The sequence below is a fragment of the Mucor velutinosus genome (genome assembly GCF_035048745.1).
Source record: "Mucor velutinosus strain NIH1002 chromosome Unknown tig00001542, whole genome shotgun sequence".
NCBI classification, from domain to species: Eukaryota; Fungi; Mucoromycota; class Mucoromycetes; order Mucorales; family Mucoraceae; genus Mucor; species Mucor velutinosus.
Window position 1 is genome coordinate 1,820,375 of NW_027041924.1, and position 21,516 is coordinate 1,841,890.

At 41.3% G+C, this 21,516-nt stretch overlaps 8 protein-coding genes across 8 annotated transcripts; 4 read left to right on the forward strand and 4 right to left on the reverse strand.

Annotated features, from left to right (window-relative positions):
* Positions 1–3,530: 3,530 nt before the first annotated feature.
* CST6 (transcription factor) lies at positions 3,531–4,618 on the forward strand (the record flags this gene model as incomplete). Its single annotated transcript, XM_064824584.1, has 2 exons — positions 3,531–3,849; positions 4,005–4,618. 2 exons carry the CDS (start codon positions 3,531–3,533, stop codon positions 4,616–4,618), a joined length of 933 nt encoding a protein of 310 aa, XP_064677520.1.
* A 656-nt stretch (positions 4,619–5,274) lies between these two features.
* Positions 5,275–7,702, reverse strand: rpl13_1 (60S ribosomal protein L13; the record flags this gene model as incomplete). The annotated part of the gene is made up of 10 exons (XM_064824585.1): positions 5,275–5,522; positions 5,604–6,299; positions 6,367–6,495; positions 6,555–6,677; positions 6,759–6,881; positions 6,940–7,062; positions 7,167–7,280; positions 7,341–7,463; positions 7,523–7,606; positions 7,669–7,702. The coding sequence occupies 10 exons, from the start codon at positions 7,700–7,702 to the stop codon at positions 5,275–5,277; spliced, it is 1,797 nt and encodes a 598-aa protein (XP_064677521.1).
* A 978-nt stretch (positions 7,703–8,680) lies between these two features.
* On the reverse strand, positions 8,681–9,103 carry ATC70_005291 (uncharacterized protein; the record flags this gene model as incomplete). Its single annotated transcript, XM_064824586.1, has 1 exon — positions 8,681–9,103. The coding sequence occupies one exon, from the start codon at positions 9,101–9,103 to the stop codon at positions 8,681–8,683; it is 423 nt and encodes a 140-aa protein (XP_064677522.1).
* Positions 9,104–9,469: 366 nt separating this feature from the next.
* LSC1_1 (ligase of succinyl-coa) lies at positions 9,470–11,294 on the forward strand (the record flags this gene model as incomplete). The annotated part of the gene is made up of 4 exons (XM_064824587.1): positions 9,470–9,736; positions 9,815–10,066; positions 10,129–10,752; positions 10,815–11,294. 4 exons carry the CDS (start codon positions 9,470–9,472, stop codon positions 11,292–11,294), a joined length of 1,623 nt encoding a protein of 540 aa, XP_064677523.1.
* Positions 11,295–11,305: 11 nt separating this feature from the next.
* On the reverse strand, positions 11,306–12,517 carry ATC70_005293 (uncharacterized protein; the record flags this gene model as incomplete). The annotated part of the gene is made up of 1 exon (XM_064824588.1): positions 11,306–12,517. One exon carries the CDS (start codon positions 12,515–12,517, stop codon positions 11,306–11,308), a length of 1,212 nt encoding a protein of 403 aa, XP_064677524.1.
* A 221-nt stretch (positions 12,518–12,738) lies between these two features.
* ATC70_005294 (uncharacterized protein) lies at positions 12,739–15,630 on the forward strand (the record flags this gene model as incomplete). The annotated part of the gene is made up of 10 exons (XM_064824589.1): positions 12,739–12,906; positions 12,984–13,304; positions 13,371–13,492; positions 13,544–13,612; positions 13,669–13,965; positions 14,022–14,081; positions 14,142–14,265; positions 14,322–14,969; positions 15,024–15,092; positions 15,145–15,630. 10 exons carry the CDS (start codon positions 12,739–12,741, stop codon positions 15,628–15,630), a joined length of 2,364 nt encoding a protein of 787 aa, XP_064677525.1.
* A 448-nt stretch (positions 15,631–16,078) lies between these two features.
* On the forward strand, positions 16,079–17,117 carry ATC70_005295 (uncharacterized protein; the record flags this gene model as incomplete). The annotated part of the gene is made up of 2 exons (XM_064824590.1): positions 16,079–16,277; positions 16,354–17,117. 2 exons carry the CDS (start codon positions 16,079–16,081, stop codon positions 17,115–17,117), a joined length of 963 nt encoding a protein of 320 aa, XP_064677526.1.
* A 196-nt stretch (positions 17,118–17,313) lies between these two features.
* Positions 17,314–19,036, reverse strand: ATC70_005296 (uncharacterized protein; the record flags this gene model as incomplete). Its single annotated transcript, XM_064824591.1, has 2 exons — positions 17,314–17,881; positions 17,952–19,036. 2 exons carry the CDS (start codon positions 19,034–19,036, stop codon positions 17,314–17,316), a joined length of 1,653 nt encoding a protein of 550 aa, XP_064677527.1.
* Positions 19,037–21,516: the final 2,480 nt, after the last annotated feature.

The window sequence follows — 21,516 nt, forward strand, 5'->3', positions numbered from 1 at the left end:
TCGATAATCCGTCATGATTTAGCAGCGAGCTGTCGGTAGCACACTTGATTCAATTTGTCATCCAGAGATTGTGCCTTTTTTTTTCGGTTTCATTTGAAGAATAAAATATATCATGCTTCCCTCGGTCCTTTGAAAATTTAGTCAGCTTTATTTAGGACAAGATAGCGAAAGAGAGAGAGAGACAGAGAACAATGTCAGAAACTCTTAAATATCAATTCCTTATTAAGGTGATAATGGAAACTTTATGAAAATCACGGTCGCTTTCGTTGTATTTATCACACCAAATCAAGCAATTGCTAAAAACAAATTAAGGTTGGTGGATCATTGAAAACTTAAATTATCAAGGGCAAATATTTTAACAGGGTGTAGTACACAAGACTATCCCCCCTCACTGCACACTTTCCGCCTTTGCTATTTTATCAGATTTCCTATTGCTAAGCAGGAAACCTCTGCTAGCGTGAGTATGCGGCTATGCAAACGGCTTCTGATAAAATTACATCCGAGATTACTTAATCTAGTGCATCTATTGTTGCACAATACTGTTGTAAATGCCATCTCGAAGGGAAAAATGCATGACAATTGTCTACTTATCATTTGATACCATCAAAATATTCCTGCGACAGTTGTAGCACAGCGCATCTCTGATAAAAGAGCGTATATATATATATATATATATATATATACACATGTAGACTTACCTCTTCAAGCTCGTAAAGCACGAAATTGCAAATCATGAGGCAGATGATGGACTTGAAAACCTGCTTTGATGCCACTTGAATGAAATTTTGCCTCTCTAGACAATGGCACGACAAGAATGATTTGACAAATATACAGCTAAAGATTTTATGCATATTGATGTCGCGATAAAGGCGCACAAATGGCTCTGAAGATCAAGCTTTGAGATGACATTGTATGCACTGTCAGTGGTTTCTTGTTCCAGGTATGAAGGCCGACACTTATACAGGTGCAGTCTTTGTTAGACGTCTCAAAAGCATGCAAATATAATCTCCCACAGTAAACAATACTTTTACCAAGTGCTCACGTAGTTTGGTTAAGCTATAGCACTTTTCAGTTTGCAATTCCTTTCTTGTAAGCTTCAGAAATATCCTAAAAGAGACAACATTGATCTTGCCAGCAGCCAAAACATGTTAAAGCTCCGACGTTTATTGTTTCGTTTGAAGTGGCAATGTTTTGCTTATTTTACGACTTGTTTAATCTATTTTACACAACATCATCCTTGTCCCTGAGGCGATTCTGGAGAATATCCGCTCCACTGTTCGCCAGACAGAGGAAGAGGATCAAATCCATTCCCCCTTGTAGTTAGATAGTTTAGATAGTTCTTTAGATTAGATTAATTAGTATTTTATGTTCTTATAGTATTTCTTCTCAATTGCACCCGCCTCTTCACTTCGACCCAGTACTCCTAGTGTACGCGGCTCAATCAATAAACACAATTTAAAAAAAAAATCTATTTTACGAAATTCAACTATAAAATTGTGATGATCGCTCCACCCTTCCTTAAGCTTTCCAAGAGTAATTTTCAAGGCGCTTCCAATGGTGCCAAGTAAAATAGATGTTTTGAATAAACTTATTGAGTAGTTTATGAAAATTTAAAAAGAGGCTCCTGACCAAAAAGTGGAAATTTCACATATCAAGGTCCCACAAAGATGATTTCAGGAGTTGTGTTAGATCGATAGAAACATGTTGAATTAATACATACCATAGTAAACGTCTTCATTATCAAGGCCAAAAACGCGATCGTTTGATTTTCGATGAAAACCATGAGGGGGGTACCTCATGCTTTTGGGCCGATTTTTGGCCATGTTTTTTTGATCCCCAAAAAGTTGAGCAAAGGTGTCGGTAAGTAACTGCCAGATGATAGCAATTGTTTGGTGCTATTCTGATGGTCTAGAACAGTTTCTAACGCGAGAAAGCACGGCCCAAATGCACACACGTTTTGCTGTTTTTTTTTCCGTACTTTTGAGTAGTAAGTGGTGATCCAAGTATGCCACCTGCTCGTATTCGAGTTGCTCACGAAGAAACAGACGTGAAACACTCAAAAAGAAACAGACTCACAGTCATGGAGGGCTTCCACTGCTTGATGGTAAGCAAAGAAGTCTACGTTGGTAGTCTGTCCAGAGGAGCTACTCTCCTTTAACGAGAGAAACTAAGGCGAGTCGCCGCTGCTAACAGGCACTCATACATTGTAGATGGCTTCATCAATGTCGTTGAGCATAGGTCATTTTGACGTTACAAAGCGTATGGGCATGTCTCTAAAAAGTGACCAGATGAAAAAATGACCTACAATACCAATCTTTAGATATAAGCTTCATCGCAACCACATGTACTTTGTCTTGTGCTTTCGTCTCACGACCAAACATGTATATATACCATTTGAAGGTTTGTACTACATATACACAACCAAAGCATCCTTAATAGCTTACAAACAAACAGCAGCCTCGTTCATGCTCTAACCTAATCTTGTACCTCTAGATATTGGCTGATAGGTAAAGCGCTAGCGTATAAGCTAACCTTCATGAGCACATTCCATTCATAGATCAAGTCTGCTGCTTTTGATGCATGCCCAGATTTTTTACAATTTACCAAATCCTATATTATTCAGGTACCGATATCAGGTTGATGGATGAATTTGATCATCATAAAGCAAGTAATGCCGATTCTATTGTTATAGGTCTCAAATTGAGGCAAGCGTCTTGCTAATTGTTAAAGAGCATGTTGGTATTGACCAATGTGAGTACATGTTTGTATGTAATAATGTGCGAGGGGCTGCCTGTTGTAGCCGCGATGAGAGAGAGAGATAACACGCTAAAAGCAGCACATTTAAATCAGATTGAGAGGCAGAAAAAGCTGGCCTACATATTGCGCAAACATATACGTGTGCATGCATGCAGCTTATTTTTACCATCGTGCTTGATGAGAAAGGAAATGCCATTGAGGCATTTGCAATCCAATGCATAAAAGCCTGGAGTTGTAGAATCCCATCACACATATTTGTGGCCATGAGCGACCCAGATCCTAAATAGTAACAAGATCATGTTTTTTTTTTTTTTTTTTTTTTTTTTCTTGATCGAGAAGCCTCCCGTTACCATAAAGAGTTTAAAGCTTTCAGCAGATTCAGGTTTATCGTCATTGTCATTGTATTATCCAAGTGTATATAAATGACGCATCATTCTCATTGACCTGTGATACCACAGATTCAAAAAGCACACACGATGACTTTGAAGAGTTATATATACTTGAACTGTCTATAATTTTGCAATTAAGCATTGTGCGAAAATTATATTAAAAAAAAACCGGAAAGTCGAGAGCCCCAAACCTTAATAGCCCATTTCATAATCGGGTCAAAGCAATTCCATGGTTTTGCTCACGGTAGTTCAAATAAATTTTTTTATTGTAGGAACCACAAGCCAAAAAAAAAAACACTTAAATTCTCCAGTTTTTTTTTTATTTGTTTCTGCCGTTTTCCTTCTCTTGTTTCCAACCCTTCTTTTATAAATCATTATATCATCATGTCAACTACAACGGCAGTAGCAGCAAAACCAACCACAGCAAAGAAGTCTTATCCATTTTACTTTGGTGGAGCAGCATCCTGTGTTGCAGCTATCGTCGTACATCCCTTCGACTTGACCAAAGTTCGACTTCAGAACACCAAAGGTAGTATGAATCATGGTATGTTCTCCACCATGGTCAAGATTGCACAAAACGAAGGCTTCTTCAAGCTATATGCCGGTCTATCAGCCTCTATATTAAGACAAGCTACTTACTCCACTGTGCGATTTGGTGTCTATGAAAAGTTAAAGGACTACATTCAATCCACTACACAACAAAGTAAGTTGACTATTTAAAAAAAAAAAAAAAAAAAAAAAAAAAAAAGGGGGTTTAGATGGGAAGGGGGGGTTAGATGCTGGACGCTGGGGAGATCGAAATCAACCATTTTATATACGCTGGAATGACTCATCCAATTATAAATTGTTAATCTATAGAGGCAAATGTTGGTCAGTTATTAATATGTTCCAGTGTTGCTGGTGCTTTGGGTGGAGCATGTGGTAATCCCGGTGATGTGATCAATGTGCGCATGCAAAATGATGGTCAATTGCCTCCTCAGCAGCGTCGTAATTACAAACATGCCATCGATGGTATCGTTCGTATCAGCAAAGAAGAGGGCACAACTGCATTATTCCGTGGTCTTGGACCCAACATCAACAGAGCCATCTTGATGACTTCATCGCAGTGTGTTTCTTATGATATGTTCAAGGCCATCCTCTTGAACCATACCCCTATGCAAGATGGCATTGCTCTTCATTTAACATCCAGTGTTTTGGCTGGTTTGGTGGCTACAACTGTCTGTTCTCCTGTTGATGTAGTTAAAACTCGTATCATGTCTGCAAGCACTGGTGATCACAGAATGTCAGCCACTTTGATCATGAAGCAAATGTTCAAGTCTGAAGGCATCAAGTCGTTCTTCAAGGGATGGACACCTGCATTTATCCGTTTAGGTCCTCAAACCATCATCACATTTGTTGTATTAGAGCAATTCAAGACTTGGCATGATATGTTTCAACACGATCGACAATTAGCTGTTGCTCATCAAATTTAAAAAAAGAAACAAATCACTCAACGCATTTCACACACACACACACACACACACACATATAGTATATAACTTATTCATGTAATTCTTCTCCTTTCTTTCTCCTATTTATGAAAAAAGACACCTCCCTTTCTTTTTCTGATTATCCCATCATTTCATAATAATAGACACTTTTCTTTATAGACCAAAATATCATTTTTGTCTGTTGAAAGCTATTTTGTTTTTTTCTGTAATTGCCCATGTTTTCCCAGATTTTCATATATGTGAGCAGCAACGCTTTTTAGTTTCCCCACAAAATAAAAAAATATTTAGTACAACTCGTATACACAACCATTGTTGTTTTTTTTTTGATATACCTCATCTAAATAATGGTATAAACAAACAAACACAAAAGATAAGATCATCCTAGCCCTGTGGTATCATTTTGCAACGAATTGACATGTGTTCAACACACAAAGCACCCTGTCGTACAATTTTATTCCACACAAACTAGCTACTTTCCCCGCAAAATTATACCCAACGTCTATATTGATTACTTTTCTAGGCAATATTTAAAAGGTTGGCACGTAAATCGATTTTTCTATCAATGTAATACAGTGGAATTGCATAACAGAGTGTCATTTGATTTATTGTAGTATATGTGTCATGTTGAATGTATCAAATTATCGCTGTTTGTGGCCTGCTGATGATTTCTTATTCTCCTCTGTTGCAATCATACCAGAACGTAATTTCACTTGATATTCTTGTAATGTAGTGAGAACTCTCTTGCCCAGAGACTGTAGGTCACCTTCAGTGTATTCTTCGACGGAGGGTTTACCATTGTCTGACGCTGATTTCTTGTTGCTGGCTATGCGAGCAATGGATTCAACAATCTCTTTGGATCCCACAATCTTGGCCATCAATTCAGGGCCTATATCCTTTGTCAGCATACAGACACATATACACACACACACACACACACACACACACACACCCAACTGATGCTACTTACATCCTCCTTCTGCAAATTGCTCGATTGTCCATACACCAATATGCTGAAATGCAACACTACTTTCCTGACCTGTAAACGTGGTCAAATATCTGTTCAGTCCACCATCAGGCGTATCCCAAGCCTTGATGAAGGGTGTATAATCCTGGACTGTATGTTGCTTAGTGTTTTGTTGTACCTCGTAAGCAGGATACACAATACCTTTGGAACTGAGGTTTCCAATCGCAGCAGCAGCATTTCCTTGCACTTCAAGATGATTGTACTGTGTCATGGGCACCAGTATCTCCAATACGCCCATATACAATAATCGAAGCTTCAATTCCTCACTCAAAGCCAACACAGCAATAGCAGCTGTCATTTCTGTCTTGACGCTGACTGGCACCTGCTTGATCAAATGTTTGATGCGTTCCACAGCGCCTGCTTCCACAATGGCCTTCTTGTTGCGTTCAGAGCTAGCAGCTAAATTTCTGAGCGTCGAGATGGCATGGCATTGGATCTCTTCATTGTCGTCGTAAGCGAGCAATTCAATCAAGGGATTGACAAAGCCCTCGTCAATGATGGGCGATTCATTGGCTGGATGAATGGAGATGTTTCGGATGCAGGCAACAGACGATAATATCAGTGGCAGAAATGAAGACTTGAGCAGTCGAAGCAATGGTGGCAAGCCCCTACATTGAACAATTTCCAACTGATATTTTTCTACAACAGAGTGTTAAGGGGCTGTTAATGTGTTTGTCTGGGAATGATGGTGTGTTGGCTATTTTACCATCAGATGCAAGGTTTCTCAATGCCAGTGCTGCCTGACATTGCACTTTAAGGCTCTTTGTGTCCATCAGTTGAATGAGGTATTGTACTAATTTGGAATCTGATTGGGCCAGCTTCTTTCGATTGACGGCTGTTGTATAATAGGTGTTGGTTGTCTTGTGGATTCAATGGTGAGTAGTAAGGACTTACCATCTACGGCAATGTTGCTCAATGCCGTTGTGCAGTAGTATTGCACATCAGCGTCATGGGAGCTCAATAAACTGATGAGGATGGGTATAGCGCCTGCGTTGACCAACTGCTGTCGATTCTCCTCTACATGTAAAGCTATGTGAGTGTCCACTGCCTCCCCCCCCTCAACACATGCCTGAAAAAAAAAAAAAAAAAAAAACCAACGTGTATGTGTCATGTTCAGCAGGGCGCCTGTTGCATTTCTCTGTACTCGTTGATCCTTTGATCTTGCCAGATCAATCAATAAACGCAATGCCTCTGAATTTGCAATGCGAGACTTGTTTTGATCTACGCATTTTGAAATGTAACTAAAAAGGAAATTCTAGTAGTAAACCAACAAGCTTACCGTGTGTAGCCAGATTGGTGATACATCCTACAGCATTACATTGCACTTCTGCATTTGGACTACCCATTTGTCGAATAAGTTGATCCAATCCACCCAGTTTCACGATAAGCAGCTTATTTTCAGCTAGGTAATGAAAAACATTGCGTGAATACTAAGGGGAAGCAAGGAGAGGAAGGAGAGGGGGGGGGGAGGCAAATTCTTGTACTCAAGAATCTACCATAACTTACTGTTGACAGCTAGGTTACCGAGAGCAGCGCTGGAAGCTCTTTGTACTTCAACATCGTGCGACTGAAGCAAGAATAAAATGGGATCCAATGTTTCGCGTCCCACCTGTCTCACATCTATGTAGAATGAGGCGGATTGGCCTTCATGCAAGTGGAGTTCTATCTAGTAAGACGTACCTTTTTCTGTTATCTCTGCAAAAGCCAAGGCAGCTGATCTCTGCAAATCGACATTATCTGAGAATGCTAGCGTAGAAAGCGCACGAAGAGGCTCTCCCTCAAAGAAATTTGTGTTGTTGCGATCTGTTTTGAAGCATGTGAGTGTTGATTATTTTAGTGGCAACTTGAGCACTGAACTTTACTCTCAAGAAAGTGGAGTAGCTCTGTGATGGCTTCTCTTTCGTTTTCCTGCAACAGAGGTTCGTATAAACCAGCTTTGCTTTTTTCTACATGAATCCTATGTGTGAGTGTACGACACAAATGGACATTTGCCACTGATTCAACTGACTGCCACAGCAACAAGAGTTACAAGTATTTCCCATATTGAACAAGTTGCAAAAAAAAAAAAAAAAATGATTAGAAACAGAAAGGAGGAGAAATACGAAAAACAAAACAATCAAGGAGTTTCATTATTGTCATGGTAGTGATAGAATTTGCCTTTTTAAACAAATCTTATAACAAAACAGGAGTGGCTGTAATGTGTCAGGACGGCAGCTTGAATCTAGCGCGAGTTTCAATACTGCAATGGCACTTGCTGAGAGGTCGACTGTAGTTGAATATATACGTTATTGCGCTTTGTATATCCTAGACAACACCTTGAGACGCTTGTAATGTACCTTGAATGATCTGTTGATAGGTTACAGTAACGAGAATAAGCAGAAGAAGAGGAATGCTAGTATTCATGCTCCACTTTGATACGCATTCAGCGCCGAAAGAGTGTCAAGCCATGCTATCATGGCACGTATACAAAAGCACAGAGATGCTGATTCAATGCTACACACATGGCATGGATTATACCAGAGCATTCACACTAGGAGGAATAAAGTTTGAATCAGCTACGATGCCCTGTTTCATGATGTAATGCGCACACTCATGATAGACATTTTCTAGAACGTTTGACCATAAAGCAGCACACAACCCATAAAGCAGCCAACAAGAGTTCGTTATGAATAACAAAATGGTTATTTTTATTCAAAAAGACGTGTATAGTATACGCAATTTCATTTGGATTGAAACGAAAAAGATATAAATACTGTTTATGATCTTGAAGGTTTCTCTTGTCAGATGGAACCAATTTAAGCAACCATGGCAGAGGCAGTGGCAGACTCACTATTAGAAAGAAAAAAAAACAGAGGGTTAAGGTAGACAGTTACCGAGCCCGCTCAATTCACTCGAAAGCAAACGAGACGTTGACTCTTGACATAATGTCCAATATAGGCAGAAATCGAATTGTTTTTCCCATATCCCATTACACACACACACTACATGTTAGTACACAACACACACAAAAAAAAAGGATACTATTTCCAGGTAGGAGGGAGTTGACCAGCAGTCTTGTAGTAACGAGCAAGACGGTGGATACGAGACTCAATGAGAATCAAGCGGTACTTGGAGTCCTTATCCTTTCTGTTACGTTCCAAATGCTTACGGATGGAGACAGCCTTCTTGATAAGATGGTACAAATCCTCAGGAACCTCAGGAGCAAGACCGTTGGACTTGAGGATACGGAGAATCTTGTTACCAGTGATGGACTTGACTTGAGGGATACCGTTGGAATCACGGAGGAGGACACCAATTTGAGCAGGAGAAAGACCCTTCTTGGCGTTCTTGCAGATTTGCTCAACAACTTCCTCGGGGGTAGTCTTGACCCAAGAGGCAGGAGTGCGACGGTAGGGGAGGGCACTACCAGAGATACCCTTACCAGAAGTATACATACGACCCATTTTGAATAAAAAAAGCTTTGTTGTAAAGTGGAAGAAAGTCGAATCAATGGTTTGGCCCTTGATTGAAAAATTTTATTCGTGGTGTGCACCCGCTCAGATCGAAAGGTTAGTGAGTCACTCTGGATGCTCTCTGAGCAGGAGGACTCTGGCATGAGCAACAGCCACCCAGAAATGGAGTTTCATCCAATGGGTTGGATGCTTGTCATGTACACATCTTGATTGATTACCTCACACTCGAGTATTTTTCATGCAATTCGCCTTTGCATCTTTGCTGTCACTGTAGATTTCCAAATCACTCACTACATTTCGCAAGAAATTCAAAAAAGTGAATTTTGGCCAAATCACAAAATTTTCAACATTTTATTCATGTTCCGTCTTTTGAAAAAAACACCAACACCACCAACGTCGTTTCGTTTATCATCTATCATCATCAATACACCTAAAAGACACATAAGAATGGATAGCAAGACTTATGGCGTGTCCAAAAATGGCATCACCATGAAGGTAGACTTGAACGAGAAGGAGGCCAAGATCTGTAATGTGCTTCAAGGTGTTTCCAGTTTCATTGCTCAAGAACGACCCGAGTTGCCCATCATTGAATCCAGAATTGCTGGTGGTTGGGTTCGTGATAAGGTAAAAGAAAAAAAAAAAAAGACATTGTATTAGATACCGAGCCATTTGTGAAAAAAAAAAAACTAACAGGTTCTCTAGCTTCTCGGCAAAGAGTGCCATGATTTGGATATTGCCATCAACGACATGATGGGCTACGAATTTGCTACATATGTCAACAAGTACCTCGAAAGTCAAGGTGTACCCACTAGATCCATTGCGAAAATCGACAGCAATCCCGAGAAATCCAAGCACTTAGAAACTGCCACTACCAAATTATTCGACCAAGAAGTGGACTTTTGTAATTTGCGAACTGAAATCTACGAAGAAGGAAGCCGTATACCCTTACAGATTGTAAGCCTTGTGAAAATGCATACGGTTGAGAGATATACAAAGACTCACTCTTGGCATGATAGACATTTGGTACACCTACAGAAGATGCTTATCGCCGTGATATCACCATTAACAGTCTATTTTACAATGTCAATTCGCATCAAGTCGAGGATTTCACAGAGCAAGGCATCCCAGATTTGATCAAGGGATTGATCCGTACACCATTAGAGCCCTTTGAGACATTCCGTGATGATCCACTCCGAGTGATCCGTTGTATTCGATTCTCCAGTAGATTCAATTTCGATATGGTACCTGAATTATGCCAGGCAGCCAAGCATCCCGAGATTAAGAGTGCATTGATCCACAAAATCAGCAGAGAACGCATCGGCATTGAGTTTGACAAGATGATTACAGGGCCGTATCCTTTGTTGTCCTTGCAGTTGATCCATCAGTTGGACTTGTACTCCATCATCATGGCTCCACCTCAGATCATCAAGAGCGGTACAGTGGGCGATGCGCTGTCGGCTGTGCAAGCAGTGGGCATTTTGCAGTGGCTGCAGCAAAACGACGGATTAAGAGCTACTTCAGATGATGAAAAGAGATCACTCGTATTGACTGCCAGTGTGTTGCCCTACTATGGAGCTGTGTCAGAGTTTAAAAAGAGGGATATACCTGCTGTGCAGCTTGTGTTGCGCGATTCCATCAAGGTAAGGCGGTGATATCCATCGTATGGCGAGAGCACAGAGAGACTCATGATGCTCCCTATTAGACAAACAATACGGATATTGCTACAGTGAATACCATCTTCCGTGGTGTTGATAAACTAAAGCACATGGCCGACAACAACATGAACCAGCCAGTCAAGCGCTCCGAACTGGGCATGCTTATTCGTGATTTAGGTGCTCTATGGCAAACAGCCATCAAAATGACCGCTGTCAAGGAACTATTAGAGACCTATCCCGATTTGAATTGGTCACTGGATCCCACTGCCATTGATAGACAGACAGGCAACGCTATTTGCGAAAAGTACAATGCATTGATCCAAGCAGCAAAAGACTACCAAATCACAGACTGCTATACCTGGAAGCACATGGTGGATGGTAAAAGAGCAGCACAGGTGGTGGGTGTCAAGACGGGGCCTGTCGTCACTGAATTACTCAAGGTGCAAATGACATGGCAATTGGAACATCCCAATGGCACTAAAGAGGAGTGCGAACAAGCAATCAAGGCATATTGGGATAGTAAATAAAAAGCATTTTATTATTGTTTCTTTTGAAATGTCACCCTCACATTTAGTTTGTTGGATGGCTGATACTGTGGTCGTTTGTTTGGAGCGGATGGTTGTGAATACGATGATTCTCCAAATTCAGTTTGCATCAACGAGTCCAGCTGCATTTGCATGGTTTCTTCATAGGTGAGTTCAGGAGATAGACTGGGATCTTTGATCAGGGTTTTAAGAGGCAAAAGAGGAGGGCTCTTTTGCTGTTCTAGAGCTAGATCGTCTTCATCTGATAAACAATCGAATTCTTGCAAGTGCTTGTGTTCCTTTTCACCGCTTGCTGTTTTGAGATGAGCCACTAGATTTCGTTTTCGTTTCTTTTCGACAGGGCGTGGTTGCAATGGCAATGGTTCATTCAGCAGACTGGCAATGGATATGGGTTGATAATGATGATGATGGTGATGATGATGATGATGATGATGATGATAAGGGTGATGCGCTGGATTAGTTTGATATGCTGGCATGGGAGGAATATATGTATTAGCTGTATAATGAGTGGGTTCACGTCTAGAAGGAGAAGGTGATGCGGCCATGAAAGGGTTGGGTTTTGGTTTGCGCTTGTGGGTGAGATGAGATGTAGGTTGAGGGTCGAATGCAAAAATATCAAATTCGCCTTGATCATCACACGGTAGCGCATTGCTGCTGGTAACAGCAGGTACCACAGGCTCTTTGGGCTGCAGCACGCTGGGGCCAGTGGATATGGGTCTCTTTTTGGTAGGATGATTTACTGGTGATCTAGGTTTGTTTGTTGCTGTTGTTGCTGTTGTTGCTGTTGCTGTTGTTGTTGTTGTTTGCGTCGTCCTTTTGGCTTGATTCACAGGCGATGCATTCTTTTTGGGCTTGGATTGTTTTCTAGTCAATTTAGGTGCTTCAGGGATGGTTTTTCTGTTGGAGGCCACCATGACCTTGATTTCTACAAATTCATCCAATGCACTTGGAAAATCAAAAATAGCATCGTCCTCCTCACCCTGATCAGGCGTGGCCTGTTCCTCTGCCGTGCTGGATGTGGAAGATGAGGAGGATACAGACTGTGGTAGTATGCTGTCTGATTTAGCCAGCATGGTGTTGGATGGGAATGTTGGTTTGAGTGCATCGATACCAGGGTGCTTGAGCGATACAAATGTCTTGCCTCTTTTGAATTGATACACTGGTCTAATCTTTTTTTGTTCTGTAAAAGCTGACAAGACATTCATTTTTCCAGGGACAAAAGAGAGGATGGAAGAAGAAAAAAGAGAAGGGGAGCGAGGGGGAGGGGGGGGAGAAACGCGGTTCAAATAATTTGACATTGCACACACGCGAATTTTCCATTTTCTTGTTTTAGCATGCCACACACACACACACACACACACACCATCGAGATTCTGGAAGGGCTATAGAAATTCTTTTTCAGCTCGCCTCCTAATATCTGAACACCATGGCAATGCAGATACTCCAGTATGATGTGCTCTGGATTCAATCGATACCCTCCATTGCCAACCTTTACTATTACAAGTATCTGAGAGAGACACATGCCATCCATTGTCCAGACAAGGATCTCCCTATTCGTGCAGTGGCTCGAAGCATCATGAGCACCATAAGAGTTGTAAGTTGCCTTGACACAACTTGCAAGGATGATCGCTGATATATATATATATATATATATATATATATTATTCGTAGAATCAGACAAAGAAGGTTGCATTATACTTTGAGCAGCCTTGCTCAGACACTAAGCGAAGATCCATCTTTGACTATATTTTAAAGCACATGCCAGATTTAACTTGCTTCTGTGTATCAATACCCTGCGCATCATTGCAGCCAAGCTTGTTATTAGGCTGGTCTGCAGGATTGACAAATAGCCATTGGAAACAGCTCTGCTCCGGGACGTACAATCCAGAAGCATGTGTGCCATTTCAACCACCCACAACAAAATCAGGACAGTCGGCTTGCAACGATTTTGGAGCCATGTTTGCCATGTCAGCGTCGATATTCAACAAGGAGGTTACACTAGCATTCATAATGCATAATGCTGTTTGATTTTACTGATTCACAGTGTGTTTTGAATAGGCTCTGTTTGTTCATTTCACCCACCATTTGCTGTCATTTGACGCAGATCAAGGTTTGATTTTATCCGAGAATGCGGAAAACGCGATCCAAGGCTGGATCGAAGCCTCTCCGCATCAATTCAGGTATGGCCTCAACATATTCAATCTTGATGGAATGACTGACTCTGCACACAGAACGCTTATATGGATCATTGATGAAAAAAAGCTCTATGGAGATGCCATCTATAATACCAATCAAAATGGGTAGACTTGACAAATAGCTGGAGCATTGGCGGCAGCATTAATACATTTCAATGTAGGCGAGTTATACTATTAAAAAAGTACAGGCAGATGGTATCCGACAAAATGGAATCATTCAATACTACCATCCCTATTTACTGCTATATACTGGACTACTTTCACACTACTAGCTTAGACTTATTACAAAGCTTGGCGCAATTGCAACATCGCCACAACCTCAACATTGCAGGTTCTACGCTACTCACATGGTCGAAAAAAGAGACCAAATCATTAGACCATCACAGTTTCTATACCCTGAATTGCATCTACCTCCAGCAAAAGCCGTTATTCAACATATCCAAGTGGAAATACTTGCAGTAAGTTCTTTCGTGCTTTCGTTTACGACAACTCGCATCTCATCAGATTCGCACAGCCAATCTTTAGAGACCACATCTTTGAAAGACAAGTTGAAATATGTGAATCCAGATATACTGTAAGCTTGCAAATGAACTCTGCTATATAGTCCTTTTGACTCACTGCTGCAAATTGATAGACAACTCGAGGACGACCTAGCGAATGCATACAGAGTGCCCTTATTGAAGAGCGCAGACAATGGCCTGCCACTGACGAAATCAGAAGAAATCACATTTGATATTCGACACACCGTATCTGCCAAGGTAGGTTGAGACCATTTGTTGGTTAACCCACCACAACTCACCCATACTGTGTATAGACAGTGGAGGTATTTGATAGATGGGCAAACGTAGGCTTACAGCATGACCTGGTGCATATCACCGTTCAAGATACTATTCCATCCTCTTCAAATGATGCTGGCGTGCAGCCATGCAAGGCCAAAGAGAAGCCAGATGAAGGCGCCGTCCACAAACAAATGTTACAAGATGTCATTTGTAGCTTGACAAAAAGAAAGATCAGTGCATTCATCGGCAATGCAGCCTACATTGAACGTGGACTCGAATTAAAGCATCAAGTCAGCCAACTGTCAGTCGGCAGCATAAAAGACGACAAAGTCCAGGTGCAAATGATGGGAAGCTTACCCATTGAGAGTTCGTCTGGTTTCATCACATCTACCATCTTTTTCAGTAAACAAGACGACACGTATACCTTGCTCAAAGCAAAATGCACATGTCCTATTGGCAATTGGGGAAATTGTAAGCATTGTGCAGCTGTCATGCTTCATGCGCTGGATCAACGTGTGCGCACGCAACCACAACAGCAACAGCGGCATGAAGAGCAAGAACCCTCATCACCAACGTCACCCTTGCTGACGAAGCGCTCTTATGATGCAAGCGAAGAGGATAATGACAGCAGCTCAAATGAAAGCAGGAAAAAGGCAAATTCAAGCGTTGAAAGCAACGCATCGGTAAGCTGACAACATGATTTCTCTACACATATCACCAACTCGAACACGCCATAGACATCTACAGTGGCATACGACCCCAACGCGCCTCCATCGGCAACGACATCACATTCTACAGATGAAGAGGTAAGCGTCAGCGTTCTATACTGTATTCAAGTCCACTCATACAATTCACTAGGGACCAACCTTACCAAGCTTCGTGTCAAATGTCTCTCCTATATCCAACGCTTCACTACGATCCGTCAGTCTTTACAACTCGAGCAATGAGAGATCCTCGCATTCTCAAAACTCGCTGAGCAGTAGTGTTAAAGAGATTATATCTCTTTCTTCTTCAAACAGCTTATCGGATAACCAGCAATTGCGAGAGTCGCTGCAACAGATTCAAGAGAGCCACCATGAAGAAGAAGAAGAAGAAGAAGAAGAAGAAGAAGAAAGCCTAGAAATCATAGAACAGGCACACCTCGACCTGCAGGCACCACCAACAGACGCTAACGTTATAGATCAGACTTACATAATGCCGACAAAAGAACAGCAAGAACGGCAAGAACCAAACAGCCTGGCCAATGACCAAGACATGAAAGCTAAACATTACAGCGACGTCAACAACGAGGACGACAAAGACGATAATGATGATGAGCTCCCAGAGACTCAACCCTGCTTTTAAGATAGCTTATCACAGAAACAACGTGGAAAGAGCAGATCTCTTTATTATCAAATGCAAGCGTCCTTGGGAACACAAACGCAAAAAGCATGTATCAAATTTAAACTTGGCTGCAATCCGTAAATATCTCTGATCCCACTTGGCACAGCGCTCTCTTTTCTAGTACACAATAAACGAAATCACGCTGCTGCTGATTACACGATATACCGCCTATCTTTGTAGGAAAATGTTATCATTGGCGTGTTGTGTAGGTCATGTTGGATGGAAGTCTTCCCACGACCTTGCGATATAGAGGTCATTCGTCTAAAAGAAAAAAGGGCCATTATCAAGACACTCTAATGTAATTGATGTGCCGCGATGTTTCATTGTAAAAAGTAGGCAATGATCGGGTTTCTTTCTTTCTCTCTCTCTCTCTTTTTCATATCTCTTCTAATATTACATATCCATCACCATGACCACTGCCGCTATCACTGAAGCCACCTACCAAGCTAGTGCTAATTTCCTCCGTTCCAACTTGCCCAAGGATTTCCAAAGTACAAAGCTTGGTGTTATTTGTGGTTCTGGTTTAGGTGGCCTTGTGGACACCATTGATCAATCCACCAAAATTGAATTTTTATACAAGGATATCCCTGGTTTTGCTGCCAGCACAGGTATAAAAAAAAAGAAGCTTCTGAAGGGGTTGAGAGAGTGAGAGGATCGAAACTGAAAGTGCGAGTTAATACATAGTGGTCGGTCATGCTGGTAAGCTTGTGTTTGGTCATTTGGGTGAAGCTCGTATTCCCACTGTCTTTATGGTCGGACGATTCCATTTCTACGAGGGACACAGTATGCTCCAATGTACACTTCCTGTGCGCGTCATGGCCATGCTGGGTGTCCAATACCTTATTGTCACAAATGCCTGTGGAGGCCTTCAACCTCAGCACAAGGTGGGTGATTTGATGATTATCAATGACCATCTGTCTCTTCCTGGCATGGCAGGCAACAATCCCCTTGTGGGCCAAAATTTCGATTCCTTTGGTCCTCGTTTCCCTGCAGTCTCGGATGCATACACATATGCACTTCGTAAATTGGCTTTCCAGGCAGCATTTGAAGTCGGCATTGATCAGAATGACATTCGCGAGGGTGTGTATTGTATGGTAACTGGCCCTAGTTTCGAGACCCGTGTAGAGGCACGTTATTTGGCTTCCATTGGCGCTGATGCTGTGGGTATGTCTACTGTGCCTGAAGTCGTGGTTGCTCGTCATGCTGGTTTGAAGGTGCTGGGCATCAGTCTGATCACCAACGATGTGGTGAGAGCAAGAGGAAAGGACGCCAAACTGGAAGTGATGAGAGAATTAGGGTTGACGACTGAGAAAGACACGGAAGAAGATACTGAAAAGACATTTGCCAACCACGCTGAAGTGCTGGAAACCAGTGCTAGAAGATCCAACGACATGCAGCGCATGGTTACTCGTTTTGCTGATTTGTTGGCTGCATCTGCAGATATTTAATTCCTAGATTCGTTTTAATTTATATATATATATATATATATAAAAAGGGCTTGATTTTTATGCTCACCTTAATGTTTTTTTGCGCAAATGTGAGTTGATTTGCAATGGTACAATAGCAGTGGCATATATGAGTAGTTTAATGAATTGCATTTATATGGTACAGAGAATAAATATAAAATATTGCGCTTTAAGCCGCTTAAATAGCCTTGGCCCAGATAACCATGTTGGGATTGGGTCTCAAGGTAATTTGTTGCTTCTTGCCAACCTTAAAGTTAGGCTTTTCAATGTATTGGATGTTTCTGATAAGGATAGCCAAGAGGATCTTGAACTCTACCAAGGCAAACTTGTAGCCGATGCATTGACGACCACCAGCCAAAAAGGGCATGTACTGGTAAGCATTACCTAAGCGATCACCTTCCCAACGATAAGGGTTGAACTCCTCAGCATCATCACCCCAAATTTGCTTGCTGTGGTGGGTTGTGATAGGGGATAAAAAGACAGTGGTACCCTTTGGTAAGACATAAGATCCGAGGACAACAGGGACGCGTGTAACACGACTGGTAGTAGGAACAGGAGGGATCAAACGAAGCGTCTCGCGAACAACGTTATTCAAGAGGGGCAATGCGTTGATGTCTTCGTACGAGGGTGTTTCATCGTCTTCATGGAACAAGGTACGGACTTCTGCTCTCAAGTCGTCTTGAATTTGCTGATTTTGAGCAAGCAACCACAGACACCAACTCAAGCTCACACTGGTAGTTTCATGACTATACAGACAACAGTAAAAAGATCATGTTAGCATGCGTTTGCTTGTATCAAAATCCAGGCACTACGTACCCAGCAGCCAAGAAGGTAAGACATTGGTTTCTGATCTCTTCCAATGTAAAGCCTTTACCAGTATCTTCATCTCTCAAGTCAATCATAGTAGCCAACAGATCCTTTGGCTTGTCATCAACAATGCCCTTTGCCTTTGCTTCCTGGGCTCTGTCAATACCCGCTTGTACAAGATTTCTACTTTCATCTTCAAGCCATCGCACAGCTCTCTTCATCTTGAAGTTTCTCTCGGTGGGCAAGTGATTGAAGATGGGGAACAGGAACGACAGTACACGCCAAAAGGTGACATCGTTTGAAAAGATGTGGAGGTAAGCTTGACTCAATTTACTTTGAAGAGGTGTACCAGCATGCTCCAGCGACTTGAAATCTTGACCAAATGCCCAACCAATTACATCCAGCGTAGCCAAGGATAAACCAGTGGAGATTTCAATTTCGGTGTATTCTTGGCCGTCTTCCGTTGCCTTGACCTTATTGTTTGGTCCCTTGATCATGTCCAACCATTCATTGCGAAGTCGATGACCGGGTTTAGCCATAAGAGGGAGAATAGAACGGATCGCATTGACAGAGAAGGCAGGATTCAGCATTTTGCGTTGATGACGGTGGGCTTGACCTTCAGCAGTAAGCAATCCGTCTCCCAAGAAGCGACGCAGAAAAGCAGATGCTTCAGGTGTCTTGATGTAGTCGTACTCGTTGGAGGTCAAGATTTGTTTCAAGAGGACGTCGTCTGTCACAGTAACTCGAGGTATGTTCCATGGGCCATGGTATGTAAAGATACCGCCGTAGATGTCGGCCCATCTCTTGTGAGGTACACCTGCTTCTTCCTTGATGATTTCTGGGAAGTTGCCCATAAAAGGTATCCAGCTTACTTTGGGACCCGGGATGCGATTGACAGGGTTGATATAAAGTCTGTACAGTATTGTCTTGAACAAAAAGTAGGCAACAGCAGTAGATACGCCAAGCTGAATGGCTAATTTCTTGGCTTCAGAGTACTCCAGATTGCTTGGCTCCAGCACATACTTTTCGAGGTACTTTTGAACAGTGTCTTGCACCAATTGATAATTGTCTTGAAGCAATTTAGAATCAATCATGTTGTTTATAAAATATGATTTGATAATGTAAGATTAAAAAAAAAGAGAGAGAGAGAGAGAGATAGTGAGAGAGGTGGGAGATTATTTAAAGGATGTTGGTTCTTATATGGATGTGAGCTTCATAAAAGAAGGGAGGGACACACGGTGACTTTTTACCCGATTTCTGCAATCCTGTACAGGTTGTACCACCATTGGCTCCTACATCCAGATTCAACGCTTCCAAACAAAGTAATTTGCATCATCGTTTGTCATTTTCTTCTATACGTTGTTACAAACACTACAAGAAGCCCAAATTGGGGCAAATCAATATCATGATGTCTTTTTTTTTACTTGATGAGATGGATCGTATGAGCATGCTGCGCATAAGCACACATAACGCGAATACAATCCATGCTGTTTCTTTTCAATATTTGCGAGATACTATGAGTACACGCAGCTGTGAACACAATAGAACCGCTATTCCTGGATTTCATTCATTGAGCGCATTTTGAAATGCCCATGAGCATAATTTACAGTATTTTGAGAAGATGATAGAAAATAAGAATTCAGCTTTACAAGATAATTTGTAGACATTATATATATATATATATAAATGACAAGGACAAAAGCATGGCGTTAGTTATTTTAAGCCCTTTTCTTTCTGAATACATCTCTCTCAATAGGATTCAGCGTGTTTTACCCACTGCAAACAATCTTTTATAGTCGTCGTATTGCATGCTTCAGCAATACGAGATGTTAATTCGTTGCCCTTCTCTTTTTAAATCTTTAACAGTGTACAATATATACCTGCGGTTACCCGGACGAAAAAGACCAGATGTTCATGGTGCAATTGCACTGTTTTGGAGGAACGGAAGTGATAAACCAACGTAGAAGCCTTGGCCGCGCTGCTATATATTCTAGCTGTTTCCCCATTTTGGACGAGGAAATTGCCCGAGTAATCAACTTGGCAACAATAATCTGACTATTGACATCTTTCTACAAGCTTTAGATTTAGACAAACGAACTTGATGAATTTTATTAGCTGTAAATCTTTTTTGTCAAATAAAAAAAAAAAAAAAAAAAAAAAAAAAAAAAAAAAAACTTGTGGATAATCATGAAATTGTCGTAACCGTTTTTTTCATCTATGTTGTACTGTTTAAATGAATTATTGAGATTCTGTATTTATGAGTGTTAAGGATTGAAGGCCATCGTGACCACACTGACCTCTCAAGGCTGTTGAGAGGTGTAATAAAGCAAAGAAGCATGTTGAAAACTCCTTGGCCGTTGATGAGCGAAGCGAGCAGGCCAGCTAGTTTTATTAAATAAATACGAGTGTTTATGCTTCGTATGCCATGTTCTACCTTCACTTCGGTTCGGTGAGAACTAACTCGCGCAGCGGCAGCTCACGCTACCCACTGCCCTTGCGTATCTTATCAAAATACTGCTACTTTCGTTTTGCCCATCTACTTACACATGGAAATCCTTCACATCATTTGTGAATCTGACTCTTATGCAATGCTCCACATCCGTATTCACGTAAATACTTCATATACAGGCAAGTAGCATACAGATATGATCCCTTTTTAGTCAACAGTGTGGCTAATACAGCAAAATGCAAGTGCGTTTGACCTAAGTTTTCTCGCGTTCAAGGCCGCTTTAGACTGTCAGAATAGCACCAAACAATTGCTCTCGTCTGACAGTTACTTATTGCCACTATTGCTCAACTTTTTGGAGATCAAAAAAACATGGACAAAAATCGACCAAAAAGCGTGAGGTACCCCTCATAGTTTTCATTGAAAATCAAACGACCGCGTTTTTTATCTTGATAATGAAGGCTTTTACTATAGTATATATTCATTCAAAATGTTTCTATCGATCTAATATAACTCCTGAAATCGTCTTCGTGGGACTTTGATATGTAAAATTTCGACTTTTGGCCATAAACCTCTTTTCATATTTTCATAAATTGCCAAATAAGTTTATTTAAAACATCTATGTTACTTGGTACCATTGGATACGCCTTGAAAAGTACTCCAAAGATGCATTAGGGGGGGTATGGGCTGATTAACACGATTTATATAGTCGAATCTGACAGAATAGTTCAATCGAGTCGAAAGTCCTCAAGGTTTGGCCAATCTAAAACAGACTAGGAGTCTGTGTTTGAAGTAGTTTTGGCTGGTGGAGCCGGCTGACAAACTCAATGCCTTTTCCATCATGGAGGCAATACAGTAATAGATTATTTGAAGCGTATGGAAAGTAGGTGGAAAATTAAATAGCACTACCGTTATTCATGCTGTTTTTCTTGCATTTCATATTTAATAACGCCAGTCTATCAAAATACTTGTTAGACCAACTTTTTTCCTTTTTGAGGCAATGAAAAGCTATATGCTGGATGAGATACGTAAAGGCCATTTCGTGTCAACTGTTGTGTTGCTATCAAGCAAGCACTGCCACTGATTTGTACGCTACAAGTCTGTGCTGTTGTTTCTACCAACACAAGT